The sequence below is a fragment of the Melanerpes formicivorus genome, unplaced genomic scaffold (genome assembly GCF_026170545.1).
Source record: "Melanerpes formicivorus ecotype bairdi unplaced genomic scaffold, bMelFor1.0.p_v2 SCAF_45, whole genome shotgun sequence".
NCBI classification, from domain to species: Eukaryota; Metazoa; Chordata; class Aves; order Piciformes; family Picidae; genus Melanerpes; species Melanerpes formicivorus.
The window spans coordinates 971,744-989,062 of record NW_027142397.1 but is presented as its reverse complement, the minus strand read 5'-3'; the positions used below and the strand labels follow the sequence as shown (position 1 = coordinate 989,062).

At 60.1% G+C, this 17,319-nt stretch overlaps 1 protein-coding gene across 3 annotated transcripts in view; it reads left to right on the top strand.

Moving 5' to 3' along the window:
* RPS6KA1 (ribosomal protein S6 kinase A1) overlaps positions 1-17,319 on the top strand; it is a 37,125-nt gene that overhangs the window by 2,703 nt on the left and 17,103 nt on the right. For 2 of the 3 annotated variants that reach the window (XM_068159033.1, XM_068159034.1), the window contains exons 2-3: positions 4,406-4,450; positions 17,091-17,144. In XM_068159033.1, the coding sequence (XP_068015134.1) occupies positions 4,406-4,450; positions 17,091-17,144 (99 nt within the window). Of the gene's footprint in view, positions 1-4,405; positions 4,451-14,805; positions 14,901-17,090; positions 17,145-17,319 lie in introns of those variants that run through there. The other variant, XM_068159036.1, reaches the window with a different exon arrangement.

The following is a 17,319-nucleotide window of genomic DNA, read 5'->3' as shown; positions in this document are numbered from 1 at the left end:
TTGAAGGTGGGAGAGGAGGGAAGTCCTGCAGCAGCTGGGCGACAGCTCCTGGAGCCACACTGTGCCCAGAGGCAGGGTGCAGGATATTGCTGGCAGCCAGGGCTTTTGATTTGTGGTTTTCTCTCTCTGCCGAAGCCAGAAGACAGCCCTGAAAAGCCAGAAAACACAACGAGGCTCACAATGGGAGGCAGCTAATGCCAGTGCCCGGGGCAGTGAGCGCTGGGGGCGAGATTCATTTGCTCCTTAATCCCAGGTCTGCCAGGTGCCAGGCAGGCGCCGTGTCAGCAGCACAGGATCCCTCTGGAGCGGAAGGGGAACGGCCGGGAGGGGCTCGCTGGATTTGTCAGCCCCAGTCAGCTGTGAGGGGCAGGACAGCAGCTAAGGACTGTTCTCCCCCTTGCATTAACTGTAAGCTGAAACTGCTGGCCCTGCCTCTGGCTTCTAAGCCATCCCCTTCCCCCATCTCACCTTGGCCAGGGCTCTAGGGCAGGGGCAGGAGCTGCTTGCAGCTGCAGATCAGCCTGGCTGCATCCCAGATCACCAGTGGGACCTTAGCAGCTTCCTGCCTTTGTGTGACGGTGAGCAGGTACCTGCAGGTGCCTCCAGTGAGGAGGATAATCAGGAATGAGCTGCCCAGGGAGGTGGTGGAGTCAGCATCCCTGGAGGTGTTCACGAGGGGACTGGACGTGGCACTTGGTGCCGTGGGTTAGTCAGGAGGTCTGTGGTGAGAGGTTGGACTTTGAGGTCTCTTCCAGCCTTGGTGATTCTGTGGTGTCCTCCACTTCCAGACCTGGCTGCCCTTGCCTGGGCCAGGCATTAGAGGATCCTACAGCACACCTGTGATCAGCAGAGAGGAGCTAGGGCTTGAGGGCAAGGGCTTTGCTCCTTGCAGTTCAAATCACCGAGGGCAGGGGCCCAAGGAGAAAGTTTTGAGCCCTGCTGGGGGAGTTGGCTCCACCGAGGAGCCCAGGAGACTGTTCTGGAACAGCAGTTACGTAAACTGCCCTGGGATCACTGCCATGCAGGTTAGAAAGCAGCTTCCTCCAACCTTTGCTTTCTGAGTCATGGAGCAGAGGTGCTGCACTGTGCTGCTGAAGGCATCAGTCCTGTTCTGAAGGGATCTGGGGGCTTTCCACTGAGCCTGCTGCTGGGTCCTGTGTCCCAGCCTGCCAGAGCCGTGCCAAGGCGTGGGGGTGGGGGCTGGGACTGACCCCTCGCAGGAGAGCAGTCCCTGGGCACTGAGCTTTGCAATGCTTGTCCCTTTTGGCCTGCTCTGCTCTCTCTGCTGCCTGTGTTGGCAGCAGAACATTGCTTAGGTAGTAGGAAAAGCCTGGCTGGGGCAGAGTGCAGGCAGCAGAGAGTGGAGCTGAAGGACTCCATCACCATAGTGATGGATGCTGTCCTCGGGGCTCTGCTGCTCTTTCGGCTCCTGCCTTGCCACCGAGGCGTCCAGCAGCAGGGCTGACGTGGGCTCACACCAGCCCCAACCACTCTGAGCCTGTGAGCCTGTATCAGCCCTTACTGAGCAGGAACTATTCCTGAATAACTTCTCTTCTGCAGGCATCTCAGCTGAACAATGCTCAACCCCCTGATCAAAAGATAGTGGAGGAAGCCAAGCTGCTGTCTCCGACACACCCTTGTGCACAGCCTCCTTGGGCTCTCTGGGCTGCCCAGGTTCTTCTGGAGGGCTTTCTTTCTGCAGGATCCTTTCCTTCCTCTGAACTGCAATAGGCAGGATCCATAAATTCTATTAATGATGATGAAGGCCTTGTTCTTGGGTCCCACTCACAGGGGCTGTGGGGTGAAGGCTTTCTTCCCCCATTCCTTCCTGCTTCTGTGCTTCTGAGGGGGTCCAGGGAGCATCTTTGGGTACCTGGGACCCTTGTGGTGGTTTATGGATCCAGCAAAAGTGATTGGATTTGATGATCTTAAAGGTCTTTTTCCAACCAAACCCACCCTGTGACCAGTCATCAGCACAGCACCACCTTGGCCACCAAACCCTGGCCCCAAGTGCCGTGGCCACAGGTTTCTTGAACACCTCCAGGGCTGGGGACTCCACCACCTCCCTGGGCAGCCTCTGCCAGTCCCTGACCACTCTTGTAGGAAATAAATTGTTCCTGATATCCAACATAAACCTCCCTGGTGCAGCCTGAGGCCATTTCTTCTCATCCTATCACTTGTGAGAAGAGCCCAACCCCTACCTGACTCCCAGGGAGCTGCAGGGGGCAATGAGGTCTCTCTTCAGCCTCCTTTCCCCAGGTCCCTCAGCTGTTCCTCTCCAGACCCTTCACTAGTTGAAGCCTGGAGGTCCAGACCTGGCAGCAGGCTGCCTCTCCAGGCAGAGCTGTGGGTGCTGGTGGTGCTAACTGGAGGGCACAGCCCTTGGTGGCAGCAGGGTTGGGCACAGCCCTGCCAGGGCTGCGACCCCTCCTGCTCTCAGATCAGAGCAGCCTCGGCCTGGTCTGTAACTTGCTGCCTGTGCTGTGGATTATGTGGAATTAGAGGGCTGCCACTGCAAGATGTCCCAAGATAAACATCTCCCAAGTGCAGCCAGCCTGCCCCTCTTGTCCCTGTGCTGCTGCTCCCGGGCGCTGCTCTGCCTGAACTGGAGCAGCTCCGTGTGCAGGAGGGCTGCTGGGGCACCTCCTGGGCAGCTTTAGCTGTTGCTCACCCAGAGGTGCCCTTGCTGCCAGGCTGCTGCTCCACGTGCCCATCAGATTAGCTCTGTGATCCCCAGAGCAGGACAGAGCTGGCAAGCTGCAGGGACAGGCTGCCAGCTCCCAGTGAGGCTCCTGCTGCTGCCCTCTTGGTAGCCCAAGCCCTGCTCTGCCACCCCCTGCATCGGGTCCCTGTGGGCACCCAGGGAAGGGGCTGAGCCTCCCTCCTGCAGCAGGTGCTGCCTGCTTGCTGCCTTTGGGGAGATCTTTGGAGTAGGACGTTCAGGAGGGTCCTTTCCAAGGCTGTGCTGTGAGAGGGCATCTGGAGACAAACGCAGCCCCAGTCCCTGGCACACTGCTGGGAATGCTGAAATGAAGCTTGGAATGAGAAACCTCAAAGCAGGAAGCCTCCAGAGTATTTCAGCCCCCCCTCAGGAGGTGGGGAATGGCCACAGCTGATCTCAGGAGGTGATGAGTTTGTAGCTGGGAGAGCTTCCATCCTGGATGCTTACAAGGGGCTCTTGAATGCCATATGAGGGAATGAGGACTGGGAGAGCACTTGGCTGGAACTGCTGCAGCTCTCTCCTTGCACATCTGCCTCAGAGCAGCTTGAGAAGGGCCTTGTTGCATCAGGCTCATCCCTCTCAGACCATGGACTGGCATGCCCAGGAAGCCTCCCTGGCACAGACTCTCTTCTCTTTTCCCTCACATCTCTTCCATCCCCGGGCAGGATGGGCTCCTGCCAACAGCAGAGTGCAGGCCAAATGCTCCTTGGGGTAGGGAGCCCTCACGGTCTGGCAGGGCTGCAGGTGGCACCCAGTATCTCCCAGCTTGTCCTTGAAGCCAAAGGCTGGGGCAGACCCTGTGCTCCCTCTGCTGTGTGCTGCCTTCCCCACAGCAGCAAAAGCTCTCATCCTGTGTCTCAGCTCTCCCCTAGCTTGGCACCTGCCTTGGAGACCTCTTCTCCAGCCCATGAGCCAGGCACTGCCTCCCCCTGGCCATGGTGGAAGTTTGACTTCTGCAGCTGTTTTGGCCGCAGCCAGCCCTCCCCAGCTGTGGTTTGGCTTAGCAGGGAGCTAGGAGTTGCTGCTCAGAGACAGCTGAGCCAGCAAGCAGCAGCCTGCTCCCAGGCCTGGTCATCTGGAGCACAGCATCTCCCCCTCTCTGTGCAGGCTGTGCACAAACACAAAGTCTTACTTCACTCTGGAGCCATTCTCTGTGCTAAGGGCACCAGGAGCTCTGGGTAAACATCAGGGCAATGTTCCTCTGGAAGGACTTGGCTGAGGGACTGGAGCCCAGTTGAAGCTGGCACAGAGGTGAGTGGTGGAGCTCAGGGAGGAGCCAGAGCAATGCCCATACTGCAGGGCCAGCACCAGGTGGTCTCCCCAGCTCCAAGTTGTGGTAGGACTCTCTGAGGGGTGGGTGTCAGGGTGAAGGTGCCAGCCCCTTCTGGGTGGTGCCCACTGACAGGACAAGGAGCAACAGGTACAAGCTGCTACCCAGTTCCAGTTTGTGCCCAGTGCCTCTTGTCCTGTTCCTGGGCACCACTGAGCAGAGTCTGGCCCCAGCCTCCTGCCCTCCACCCTTCAGCTGCTGATCAGCATTGAGAAGATCTCAGGCTGCTCTTGGGCCATGGCTGGAAGCATTCCCTGTGTGTGCTGCTGGAGGGGCCCTCAGAGCCTGGGGGGCTGTGTGAGGAGCTGTCCCCTCCTTGCAGAGTGCTAACAGCAGGTTCTTTTCCCTTGCAGAATGGGCAGGCAGCTCCAGAAGAAGGTGGGAATCCTCCAGCCAAGGTAAAGATGTTTGGGGCTTGTATCCTGAAGCCATCCCTCTGAGCTGCCTGTGGGGTGGGAGCTGCCCTGGCAAAGGGGCTGGGGCCAGCTGGGCTTGAACCCTGTGAGCTGCTGCTTTGTGACCTGGGTGGCTGCATGTGGGAGGGTAAGGGACTGGAGTGGGGGAAGAGAAAAGAGAAACCTTTGTTTCTTCCTTGCTTTTGGTCATCCAAAGCTACCTGGGAAGATTCCCAGAGGGCTGCCTCAGGCCAGCACAGGAGGTGTGCAGGAGGCTGCAGCAGAGGGCTGGAAGTGAGAACCCCTGGGGTGCTTCAGAGCTGTGTTTACAGCTTGCTCTGTGCTGCTCTTGCCAGGTGGGATGAGAAGTACAGAAGCCTTTGATGGTTCTGGCCCAGCTGCCCTTGCTCAGTGCCTGCTGTCTGTTTCTCCCCCTGCCTTGGTGGGGCAGGGAGAAGCTCCACTTCTGCCAGGCTGCCCTTCCATGCCCCTGGGAGTGCTGAAGGGAGCTGGGCTGCTGGCTGCCATGGTTTGGACAAGGGGCTTTAGCTGCTGGGGCTTCTGCAGGCACAGAAAGCTCTTCCTGCTCCACACACCATGCTGAGGGAGTTGGCTTCCCTGGGGTGAGCTCCCTCCAGGCCCCAGAGTGGTTACCCTGGGCACTGCCTGAGGGTGCCCAGGCTCTGCCCTGCCAGGCGCCGTGCAGGGCAGCAGATCCCTTCCAGCACCTGAAGTCCTGAGCCTTGCAGGATTTCCTCTCCTGGTGCACAGATGCAGTGCCAGAAGGTTTGACTTGGCTGGGCAGACCTTGCTGAACCTGTCAGGAGTTTGTCCTGCAGCAGTTTCTCTCTGAGTCATCCTTGGCCCCTGCTAAAGGCTCTTGTGTTGTTCTTCCACTCAGTTGCTGTCCTATTTTTAGTGAAAGAAATTGAAACCTTAGCCCCAATTCTCTGCTCCTCAGCCAGTCCTTTCCAGCAGCTTCTGCTGGACCTGGGGCATTGCCTGCCCTGGCTTCCCCAGGTGCTGCAGCTTGCTTGGACTGAGTGATCTCTGGAGGTCCCTTCCAACCCCCAACATTCTGTGGTTGCCACTGCATCCCAACCACCTGTTGTGTGTTTCTGGCCCAGTTGCTGGGCTGGCAGCTGCCCAGGAGCTCTGGCATGGGTCAGAGGAGCTCAGGTCAATGCAAGTGTGCATTCCCTCCCCTGAGAGGGGTGGGTTTAGGGCTCTTTGCTGTGCCTGCTGCTCTGACTCTCCTGGCTGGATTGCAGCTGGGCTCCTAAGACTTGAGCCTTTGCCTCTTTCATCTTCAAACACTTGGCTGAGCCTCCCTCCTGTGCAAGCTGCTGAGGGATGCTGCTTTAAAAGTAATTGAAGGGTTGGGTTGGGTTTTTTGGTCTTTGAAGGACATCCCTGGGACAAACCCTGCCTGCTTCCATCTGTAGATGCAGCCCCACAGAGAGATCACACAGCAGAGGCCAAGAGGCACTTGGGGATCTCTTTGCTGCCCTGTGCCTGGGAGAGGGATGTGGAGTCCCTGGGGAGCTGGAGCAGAGCTCCCCTCTGGGGCTGCTCTTCTCCAGGCTCTCAGCCCAGGGCTCTCAGCCTTTGCTCCTCACAGAGCTGTTCCATTCCCTTCAGCATCCTTGTAGCCTCTGCTGGACTCTCTCCAGCAGTTCTCTGTCTCTCTCGTGCTGGGGAGCCCAGAACTGGACACAGTGCTCCAGGTGAGGCCTCACCAGGGCAGGGCAGAGTCGTCCAGCATCCCCCAGCAGGGCAGGCACAGCAGTGCAGGTGTCCTGCTTGCTCTCCACTGCCCCAGGGCTCCGTGGCCAAGCTGCCTGTGGGCAGTGCCTGGCAATGCCATTTTGGGTAAGCTGGGAGCTGCTGGGGCTCTGCTCCCTGCTCCTCACACAGCCTCAGCTCTCTTTCCCAAGTTTGTCCAAGGTGCTTCTGCTGCCAGCAGAGACAAATGAGGTCCCTGCTGTAAACACAGCTCCAGGGCCAGCTCCCAGGGAGCTGCAGTGCTGTGGATGGGGAAGCAGGCAGCAGGCTCAGCACCTGGGCATGATTCTGCTCAGCTGGGGGTAGGCAGCAGCAGCTTCTGGCACTCTGCCTCCAGGGACCAAGGAAGAAGTCAGTGGTAGTAAATGGATTGGAAGAGATCTCTAAGGTCACAGCTTGCACTGGGTTGGAAGGGATCCTCCAAGGGCATCCTCTCCACCCCCCTGCAGTCACAGGGACAGCTCCAGCTGGAGCAGGCTGCCCAGGGACACATCCAGGCTGATCTTGGAATGTCCCCAGGGATGGGGCCTCAACCATCTCCCTGGGCAGCCTGTGCCAGTGTCTCACCACCCTCTCTGTGCAGAACTTCCTCCTGATGTCCAACCTAACTCTGCCCTGCTCCAGTTTCAAACCACTGTCCCTCATCCTATCACTCCCAACCCTTCTAACCAGTCCCTCCCCAGCCTGCCTGCAGGTCCTGTTCAGGTGCTGAAATGCAGCTCTAAGGCCTCCCTGGAGCTTTCTCCAGGCTGAACAACCCCAATTGCTTCACCCTGTCCCCATAGCAGAAGTTTTTCATCCCTCTGATCATCTTCCTGCCCTCCCCTGGCCCCACTCCAGCAGCTCCATCAGTAGATATCAAGTCCAGTCCTCCAAGCTCCCCCTCAGCTTGGGTACCCAACACAAACCCTTCCCACCCAGCTTGCACAGCCCTTACCCTGCAGGTTACACAACAGCCAAGGTTGGCTCTTCTCAAGCTGAAGGTTGCTCAGGATCCTTCCTGTGCCCTTCTGGCTGTGTGTGGAGAGCTGTGAGGGGGAGAGGCAGCTTCATCCCTGCTCTCCTCTTGCAGCTAATTCTGTGATCCCTTCTAAAAATAGCCTGAGGCAGGGATTAATCAACACCCCCACAAGTGCTGGCCCTGCCCTGGCCCTCTAAGCAGGATGCTGCCAGGAGCAGTCCTTATTTGCCTGGGCACCAACCAAAGGTGCTCTGCAGAGCAGGAAACCCAAGAGTTCCTCAAAAGAGTTGGAAACCTGGCAGCTGGAAGCTTCTGCAGTCCACTGCCTCCATCCCCAGAGGTGTTCAAAACCTGTGGCCATGGCTCTCTGGGCCATGCTTCAGTGCCCATGGTGGTGCTGGGCTGATGGTTGGGCTCAAAGCTCTTCTCCAACCCAAAGGATTCTGTGATCTGCCAGCATCAGCCTTGGGTTAACCTCAGCTGCATCTCTGTGTGGGGCAGCAGCAAACCAGGAGGTCTCAAGAGCTGCTCTGCCCCAGGGGTTCACCTGCAGCACTGTACCTTGGTCCTGAGGTACTGAACCTCCTCTCCTGTCTTCAGGCTTTAATGGGTGGCTGGGCTGCACTCTGGGCCCTGCTCAGCTGGGAGCAGCAGCAGAGGCCTTGAATGCAGTGGGGAAAGAAAAGTTCTCCCAAGTGGGGCTTTAATCCATGCTCCCCAGCCAGCCTGGCTGAGGGGTGAGCTTGAGCTCCCTGCAGGGAATTCTGCCTGGAAGCACAACAGCAATTAGTGGAATCACTTTATAATGAAGAGCAGAGGAGTGGGCTGGCAGCAGGGAGTGTGCCCACTCCCCCTCTGGTGCAGGCTGGCAGCCATCAGCTCCCTCCTGGGGGATAATCACAGCGTGCAGTGAACGCTGGGGAGGTGAATCTGTGACCTTTTCCACTTGAGCACCATAAAGGAGACCTTTGAGACAGGCATGAGGGCTTTGCTCTGCTGCACACAGCAGGCAGGGGCTGCTCCCACTGCTCAGGCTGAGCCCTGGTGTGAGGCAGCAGCCTGGGGTGGGACTGCAGGAGAGGGGAAGGAGCAGCTCTGCTGATCTGTCCTTGTGTCCTGAGCATGTAGAGCTTGCAGAAGGGTCCTGTGTGCTGCAGCAGCTTCAGCAGGGGAAGCTGTGGGCAGGAGCCCTGGTCCTGGACACTTCTGGCCAGAGAAATACTCACTCCAGCAGCTTGAAGGTTGGCTTGGGTTGTTCTGTGTCAGCTCTGAGGGTGAGAGCCTGCAGCTGCAGCCAGAGCCCTTTCCACATCTCCTTCACCCAGGCTTTGAGCTGTGCATCAGAGCTCCACTGACCCTTGTGCTGTCTCCTCTGGAGCTGCACCACTGAGTGGCTGGGCAGAGGCAAAACTCCAAGCACCTTCTCTTCACAGAGGAGAGAGAGGCACCCAAGGCTTGCTGGCCACCAAGGGGCAAGTCCTGTGTGGCCAGCCAGTGAAAGGCTGTGCAGGCTGCATGCTGCCAGCACTGCAGGTGAGCTGCAGCTCCAGGCTGAGGGCAAGGCAGGAGACACAGCCAGTGGTGTGGTCCTCACCAGTACTGGACTTGGCTCTAAGCAAAGCCTCTTAACAGGAAGGGTTTGAAAACAAACAAGTGAATTGCTGTGCTCTGGAGCAGGCCTGGTGTGTTTGCTCAGCTGCTGCTGGGCTCCCCAGGAACTGGGAAGCTGTGGGACAGGGCAGCAGGCAGCTCAGCAAGTCCCTCCTCTGCCATCTCTGATGGCTTCCCAGCTCTTGGAGAAGCTGGCAGCAGCTGTGCAAACACAGCAGGCACTGGGGGACCACACTGGCTGCAGCACTCCTGGCCAAGGGGCTGGAAGCAGCAGAAGAGGGGCAGCCAGCCTGGCCCCCAGGGCTGTGCAGGACTGCAGTCAGCTGGTGGGAGCAGAACATCTTGGGCATGGCATGGAAACTGCCTGCCCAGGACTGGGCTGCTCCTCTGCCCACTCCTCCTGTGCAGCTCTTTCAGCCTGTCAGTGCTGGAGCCCTTGGGCTGCAGCCCTTGGTTTCAGTGGCTGCTGGCTGCTCTGTTGTGGCAGCTGAGCTGGTCAGCAGGGCCTGGTGTTGAGGCAGTGCCTGACAGCTGCCTGGCCTGCTCCTGCCAGAGCATTTGCTCCTCATCCTCAGCAAGGTTGGGCTGTGGTGAACAGCAAAGCTCCTGAGCTCTTCAGGAAGCCACCAGTGCCTGTGTGTGAGGAGCTGAGGCTGTGCTGAGCTTACAGGACTGGCCCAGGAGGAGTGCAGCCAAGGCTGCAGAGCTGGGGAGCAGCACTCAGAGCTCCACTCCTGCCACCCTGGCCCAGCAAAACTTCTGCTCTCAGCTCCTCCATTCCCATCCCCTTCATGGGTTAACAGAAGCTGCCTCAAGCTCTGCCTCCAGGAAGCCTCCTTCATTGGGAGGTCTAAGACAAAGAATCTTCTTCTGTCTGCTGTGCTGGGGGAGACCTCTGTCCCCCAGGTCCCCAGCAGAGCTCACTGCAGAGGACCTCAGAGAGCTCAAACCAAAGAATTTCTTCACAATTGATTTTTGAAGGGCCCAGGAGTGGACCTGGGGCTCTGGAGCATCCCAGCAGAGCCGCTGGGAGCTGTGGGTGTCCTTGGCTGGGGGAGGCTCAGATGCTGCTCTGGGGCTCTCCCTGCACACACAGGCAGTCTCTGGAGCCTCTGCAGCTTTGCAGGTCTCAGCTTTATTTGGAAGCTGGAGCCTGGCTTTGACACAGGCACTGAATTCCTTCCATAGCTCCAGATGAAGCTGCAGTCGCTTCTCCCCCCGAGGCTCTGTGCTGCCTGCCAGGGCTGGGGCAGGCTGGGGGCCGTGCAGGGAGGGCAGTGCCAGCTCTCCTCTGAGGGCTCCTGGGGGGCAGCTCTCTGCTGGGGTCTCTGCGTGCCTGGCAGGGCAGGCAGAGGCACTGCCCGCAGCAGCTGAGCTCCTCCCAGCTCCGGGGCAGGTCCAGCTCCTTCCCCCGCCGGCCCCGGAGCCTGCAGCCGGGGAGCGTCAGCCCTTTGGCCCGGGAGAGGCAGAGCCTTGAGCCCTCCTTTGGACTCGGAGCCTTGGGCTTGGCAGAGCTTCTGACGTGGCTGTGGGAGCTGTGCAGGGCCTGGGATGCAATCCTGCTGTGCTCCCGGAGGCACTCTGGGAGGTGGGGGAATCGATCTGCTCCCCAGCAGAGCTGACTTACAGGCAAGGAGGGGAGGAGGCTCTGCACCACCTCAGGACGAGCAATGAGCACCAGGACTGGGTCCTGGGGTGGTCTTTGGAGGTCACCCCCAAAGCAACACCAGGAGGGAGCCCCAGGGTCTCTGCATGGACAGAGCCAGGAGAGGGGAAAAAGCTCCTTAAAAAAGGCATTTTTGTGCCTTAGGGGAGCAGGACAAAGGCTGAGTGCCAGTGGTCAGTGTGGCTGCAATGCCCCTGCTGTGCTCTTGGGGAAGGGCCCTGGGGGTGCTGATCCCCAGGCAGCTGAAGATGAGTCAGTGTGTGCCCAGGAGGCCTTGGCTCAGCCATGGGGTGGGCAGCAGGGCAGGGACTCTCCTCCTGTGCTGGGCACTGCTGAGGCCACACCTGGGATGCTGTGGTCTGTGCTGGGTCTCTTGCTCCAAGGACATTGAGGGCTGGGGCAGGGCCAGAGAAGGGCAATGAAGCTGAGGAAGGGTCTGGGGAGGAGCAGCTGAGGGGGCTGGGGGTGTTCAGCCTGGAGGAGGCTGAGGGAGACCTCCCTGCAGCTCCCTGAGAGGAGGCTGGAGCCAGCTGGGGGTGAGCTGCTTCTCCCAGGTAACAAACAGCAGCATGAGAGGAAATGGCCTCAAGCTGCCCCAGGGGAGGTTTAGGTTGGACATGAGGAACAATTTCCTCAGGGAAAGAGAGGTGAAGCCCTGGCCCAGGCTGCCCAGGGCAGTCCCCATCCCTGGAGGGGATCAAAGCTGTGGTGCTGAGGGCCATGGTTTGGAGGTGCCCTGGCAGTGCTGGGGCAAGGGCTGGGCTGGGGCATCCTGGAGGTCTTGAAGCACTGCTGTGGTTCAGAGCCCCTGGGAAGATGTGAGAAGCACTTTGCTTCGGTGCATCCCCCAGGGGCTGGGGCAGGGCTGGCTTCTCCCAGCTTGCCCACACCAAAACCTGGCAGGTGCTGGGCAAAGGCTTCTCCAAGTGCTGAGCTGAGCCTCTGTGTGTCCTGCAGCACAGAGCCCTCCAGCAGCATGTGTGTGCTGTGGGAGGAGTGTGGAATTCCTGCCTTCCTCAGACAGGGAATTGTTTCCACATCCCACGGTGACTCCAGGGACAGCAAACAACTCTTGGTTCTCCCTCTGCCCTGGGCTCCAGCCTGAGGCTTTCTCTGCTCTGCAGGAAGCAGCACAACTGCTTGGTGCCTGGCTGAGGGTGGTGCTGGGAGGTTGGCTCCTCAGGGCAGGGTTCCTCCTTTAGAGCAGCCTGGGACAGGTCTCCTGGTTGGGTCTTTAGCACCACCAGGGCAGGAGTGGATCTGAGTTTGCTGAGTGAGACCTTTCCTCCTTGCTGGGAAATGGTAGGGCTGCAGAAAGGGGAGGGGGGGAGGGGGCTGTGTGCTTTGCACTCTCTCTGTGGGGGCTGATTCGTTGTGTAGAGGCTGCAGCATGGAGTGGCTCCCTCTCCCCTGGCAGCTGAAGCTGTTTCCCTGGCTCTGGCATCTTCCACTGGGTGCAAAGTGCTGCTGGCCCAGGGTGCTGCTCCCCCAGCTCCCCAGCACAGCTCTCTCTCGGTGGGGTTTGGGAGCAGCTTCTGCCTGAGCCTGCATCCTGAGCCCGAATTGCTCACTGTCAGCTGACCCTGGCCAGCTGCAGCCTGCAGTGCCTGGAAAGGGTGGAGAGAGCTGACTGCTCTTCTGCTTTTGTTCCTTGTGAGCAGCTCTGAGGATCTGTTGCCAAAGTGCCCTTGGAGAGAGCCAGGAGCAGGGAGGAGAGCAGGGAGTGCAGGGGGGATGCCTGTGCCTGAGCCTCTCTGCTCCCTGCATGCCAAAGGGACCCCAGGCTCTGCCACCCAGCAGAGGTTTTGGGGCTCCTGGGCAGCTGAGTCAGGGAGCAGGAGCTCAGCAGGGCTGACTGGGGCAGGGGATTTGCTTTGCTGTCTGGGAGGTCACCTTCTGCCTCCTCCAGCCTTAGGCTTTCCTTGGGAAAGTTTCCCATCCCTTGCTCTGTCCTGCCCCCCCCCGGGCTGCTGACTGTCCCCAGAGAGGAGTGTGTGCATTGGGTGTTTATGGGATGGGACCTGCTGGCTCTCGGCCTCCAGGGTCGGGACTGAACCGTTTGGGACACTCAAGATGCTCTGAGTGCCATCTGCTGGAGCCTGCTCGAGGGGCAGCAGTGCCCTGGCAGGGAGCTCTGGGGGCTCAGCCCCCTTGGGGTGGCAGAGCCTGGCCCCTGGCACCCTGCTGGCAGACTGTTCCTGCTGCTCTGCTCCCCATGAGCAGAGGGTGCTGAGGTCTTGGGCTGGTGCTGGAGGAGGCTGAGTGGGGCCCAAGCCGCGTCACAGGCACTGGGTGACCAGGAGGTGCCAGAGCAGCTGTGAACTCCTCCAGGGGTGCTGCTGAGGGGGCAGGTTTCCTGTGGGGGTGGGCAGCATCACCTGCCTCCCCTTCCTGGAACTCGGGGGCTGGCCACAGAGCAGGTTCAGACCTGCAGCTGCTGCTGCACGCAGCTGGTTGCTGTGGGCAGCACTTCCTCTGGGGTGGAAATGGCTCTGCCCCGAGGTGCAGCTCCCTCCCTCCATCCCAGCCCTGGGACCAGCTCCAGCCCTTGCTCTGTGCTGGCTGCTGGGTCCCTGCAGACACAGCTCTGCTGGGGTCTCTGCTCAGGATGCTGCTCAAGGCCAAGTGTCCCACAGGATTTCTCAGGCTGGCACCAAGTCTTGGGGGCTGCCAGGAGCACTGAGGGTGACCCACCAGTGCCCACCCCCTCCCTGGAGGTGTTCAAGGCCAGCTTGGATGAGGTCTGAGCAGCCTGGGCTGGAGGAGGTGTCCCTGCCCGTGGCAGGGGGGTTGGAACTGGATGGGCTTTGAGATCCTCTCCAGCCCAGCCCATTGTAGGGTGCTGGGAAATGCAGGCACAAGGAGGTGGCTCTGTGGTCCATTCTTGGCTTGCAAATGAGGCCAACTGTCAGCCTTGCCCAAATAAGGCCTTGGCAGGAGGGCAGGCAGTGGCTGGGGAGGTTTCTTTGCTGGGTTTCTTCCCCTTTTTGAGAACCATCACTTAAAAACCCCAGCAGCAGTTCCAGGCAGAGCAGCCTCTGCCTCCCTGCCCTTCCTCTGCAAGGCTGCAGCTTCCCCTGCTCCCCTTCACTCCAGGCTCCCTCCAGGGCAGGAGCTGGTGCCCTGCAGGGAAGTTCTTGCTCTGGAGTAGTTGCTTACAACTTGGTGCAGAAGTTGGGGAGTTCAGCTCCCACATCCCTGAGGCTGCCCCCCAGGAGCAGGCTGCACCAGGGGGGTTGAACTTCATCCAGAGCTTCCTGGCCAGCAGCTGAGACCTCTGCTGAGCCATCCCCAAAGGAGAGGGCTAAAGGGGTTCTGTGAGGTAGCAAAGGACCTTGCAGTGACCCTGGGTGACTTTGGAAACCACCTCTGGCATCTGGTTTGCATAGCTGAGGTGCAGGTGGCCTCTGCTGGGACCTGGGAGCCTGTGGCCCCCTCTGCTCCCTGCCGAAACTGGGAGAGAACAGAGGGAACCAGCAGGCTGGAGCCCTTCTCCCTGCTCCACTCCTGCACTGCCTGGCTTGGCCATGTGGATGTGCAGGAGCAGGGTGCAGAGCAGGGCAGGATTGTGCCCCCCCTGTGTCCAGAGCTCTCGCAGCAGCGTCCCAGAGACCTGACACAGCAGCTGAGCAATCCAGAGGGAAGATGGAGATCTGCCTCCTCCTAGCCCCTTGCTGGAGCCTCAGCTGATCCTGCAAGGAGAGCACTTGTGTGGGGCCAGCATCTGTGCTGCCCAGGGCAGGGAGAGCAGAGCCCAGGGGAGGAGCAGCCCAGGCTCCGGGCTGCCTGCCGCTGCCTCAGCGAGTGCCTGCCGGTGTCGCGGGGGACTGCACTGATCCCCCTCACACCTCTCCTGCTGAGCTTTGCTGATGGAGAGAGCCCTGCCTAAGCCCCCCTAAAGCCCCCCAGTGTTCCTGTTTGGCTGCTGGGGCCGTGCAGCCATGGCCTCACAATGCGATTGCCCCACACCAAACCGCCGCTTCCTCTCGGCGGCGGCTCCCAAAATACATCCCAGCGAGAGAGCTGCAGCACCCGGGCTGCCGAGCCTCTCTGGGGGCTGCCGAGCCTCTCTGGGGGCTGCCGAGCCGCTCTGGGGGCTGCCGAGCCTCTCTGGGGGCTGCCGAGCCGCTCTGGGGGCTGCCGAGCCGCTCTAGGGGCTGCCGAGCCTCTCTGGGGGCTGCCGAGCCTCTCTGGGGGCTGCCGAGCCGCGCTGGGGGCTGCCGAGCCTCTCTGGGGGCTGCCGAGCTGCTCTGGGGGCTGCCGAGCCGCGCTGGGGGCTGCTGAGCCGCGCTGGGGGCTGCCGAGCCGCACTGGGGGCTGCAGCCTGCTGGAGAGTCCGGGGCCAACTCGCCAGAGGATGGGAGAGTAGCAGCCCAAAGGCTTTGGAGATGCTGAGGCTCCTGTTCCGCAGCAAGCCGAGGATCCAGGAGGCAAGTGCGAGGCTGCTCCGAGCCTGCCCTGCTGCAGGGCTCTGCCCTCTGCTCCGCAGCACCGGGGCTGTGGGGGCATCTCCTGCACCTGGGGAGCCAGCCCTGCTCCCCTCTGCCTTAGCAGCTTCTCCTCTGGCACAGGCTTTGCTGGTGGTTCCCCTGCTCCCTCCCGAGTCTCTCCTGGGTGCTGCCAGGCTTTGGGAGTGTTTGGGGAGCAGAGCATGTGTTGAAGCAACAGAAATTAAAACAGCTTCTGGTTAGTTGTTGATGACTAGGAAGGGAAATGCCAAAAGTGTAATCTGTGTAATCTGCTTCTAGCTCTTGCAAGCCTCCTTCCTTCCCCCTCCCTTGTGTCTCTCTTGCCTTTAGCTGTGGCTGTCTCCTGCCTCCACCAGCAAAGTGACAGAGCGGCAGCAAAAACAAACCTGGCTCTTGGCTTCTGCCTCCTGAAAGCCTTCCTGCAGGGGGGGAGGAGGGAAGAGGAGTTGCCATTTGAATTTGGGGGGGGGGGGGAGCCCATGCCCCCAGCCCCTGCTGTGGGGTGGCTCAGCCTTCCCTGCAGCTCGGAGGCGGCAGGGGGGAAGTGTCTCCTCCTCTGACTTGAGGCAACCTCCTGAGCTCAGAGCTGGCTGCTGGCTGGGGAGGGGTCCTTTGCTTTTGCAGGAGCAGAAAATAGCTCCCAGTGGTGCAGGAGTCTGTGGGAAATGCCCAGCAGGAGGCTGTGGGTGTCAGAAGGTGGCTGGCAGCCCCCAGGGCAGTGCCCCCAGAGAGGTCACAAATCCCTCAGGGTCCATCCCGGGCAGGGCTTGGTGGCTGCTGGGAGCAGTGGGGGAGCCCAGCAGGAGCTGGCTGCTCCACCTGGGTGTATGCCCTGCTCAGGGGGCACTGCTGAGGGGCTCAGGTGTGGCTGTGGTAGAGGTGCCAGCTGGCTGCCCCTGGCATCTGCTTCCCACCTTCTGCCAGCCCCAGAGAGGTCTTGGCTGCTCCAGCAGCAAGGGCAGAGCCATGGAGGGGAGGAGGTGACAGCAGAGGCTCCCTCTGCTCTGATTCAGTCCTTCTGGAGCTGAGGATCAATTCATTCCTCACTCTGAGCTTCACACAGCTCCTCCCTTCCCTCTGGGTTTGTTTTCTCTCTCCTCTCCTAGCTCCTGTCCTGCTCTCAGCTCCCTCTGCCCCACGCTGAGCCAGGCACCCAGTCGATCTCACTGGTGCCCAAGAGCCCTGCCAGAGCTAGAGGCACCCATGGGGAAGGACTGCTTGGGAAGGGCCAAGTCGCAGCTTGAGACTCTCTCAGGTCCCTTCTGGCTGCAGTCAGAAGAGTTTTATCTCATCCACAGCCAGACTTGGGCCCCTTGGAGGGGATTGCTCAAACCTGATTTGATTTTGGGGTGGGTGGAGATTGTTCTGTGCAAACTCTGCTGTGTGAAGAATGGCTGAAAGATGTGGCAGCAGAGCTGTCTGCAGCAGGCTTGGGGCCTGACCTGGCCTCAACTTAACTTCTTCCCTTGAAGTCTGAGCTCCTGGGGCAGTAGAGCTCTGTCCTAGCTGGGAAGCAAGGATTTGTTTCAAGCTGCCTTTAGATGCTTCTGCATCTCTGCCTTGAAGGGTTCACAGCTGGCATCTGGCCCCAGAGGCAGCACAAAGTGACACTTCTCAGGCTGCCTGGGGACTTGGCAGAGCAGCTGGGCCGGCCCTGCCCTGCCCTCGAGGGATGTGGTGAGCCTTGGTGTTTGAGTCTGTTCCTCTTGGTTGCTGTAGAAACCCTGAGCATGCCCTGGAGAGAAACCATCTCCTTGCCATGGCAGTGCCAAGCATCCCTGCAGGCCCAGGACTTCACCACCAGAAGAGATGTTTTGGGTGTAGCTGAGTGAAATCTGATCTAGGCATTAATCAACCAGCCAGAGATTAATTACCTCTCCTTAGTATCAGTGTTCCCTGGGGAGCACCTGGAGCCCAGTGCTGGCACTGGGGCCTTCTCCACCAGCCAGCAGTTCACCAAAGCCTTTTAAGAGGAGATTTGCTCCAGTGGCTCTCCTGGAGCCCCCAGCAGAGCTCAGAATCCCAAGGAGCAGAGTCAGGTGGGACAGCAGCAGTGGCTGCCAGCAGCTCTCCTGCTCTTGCCAAACAAGGTGGGAGCCTGGAGCAGGACGTGGCAGCCCCTGGGTGCTGATGCTCCTTTGTGTCCCACAGGCAAAGTCAGACATCCCTTGGATAGAGAAGGACCTGGTGGAGCCAGCAGACAAGGTAAGAGATGCTGCAGAGGTGCACCCCAGGGAGCCTTGAGTCTGCAGCCTGCCCCATGGGGGCTGGTCCCACACAGAGCTCCCAGGGACCCCAGCACAGCCCAAACCCTTCCCTGCCAGCCTGGCTGAGCTCCCTGGGGCTGCTGCTGCAGGGAGCAGGCAGCTCTTACTCACTC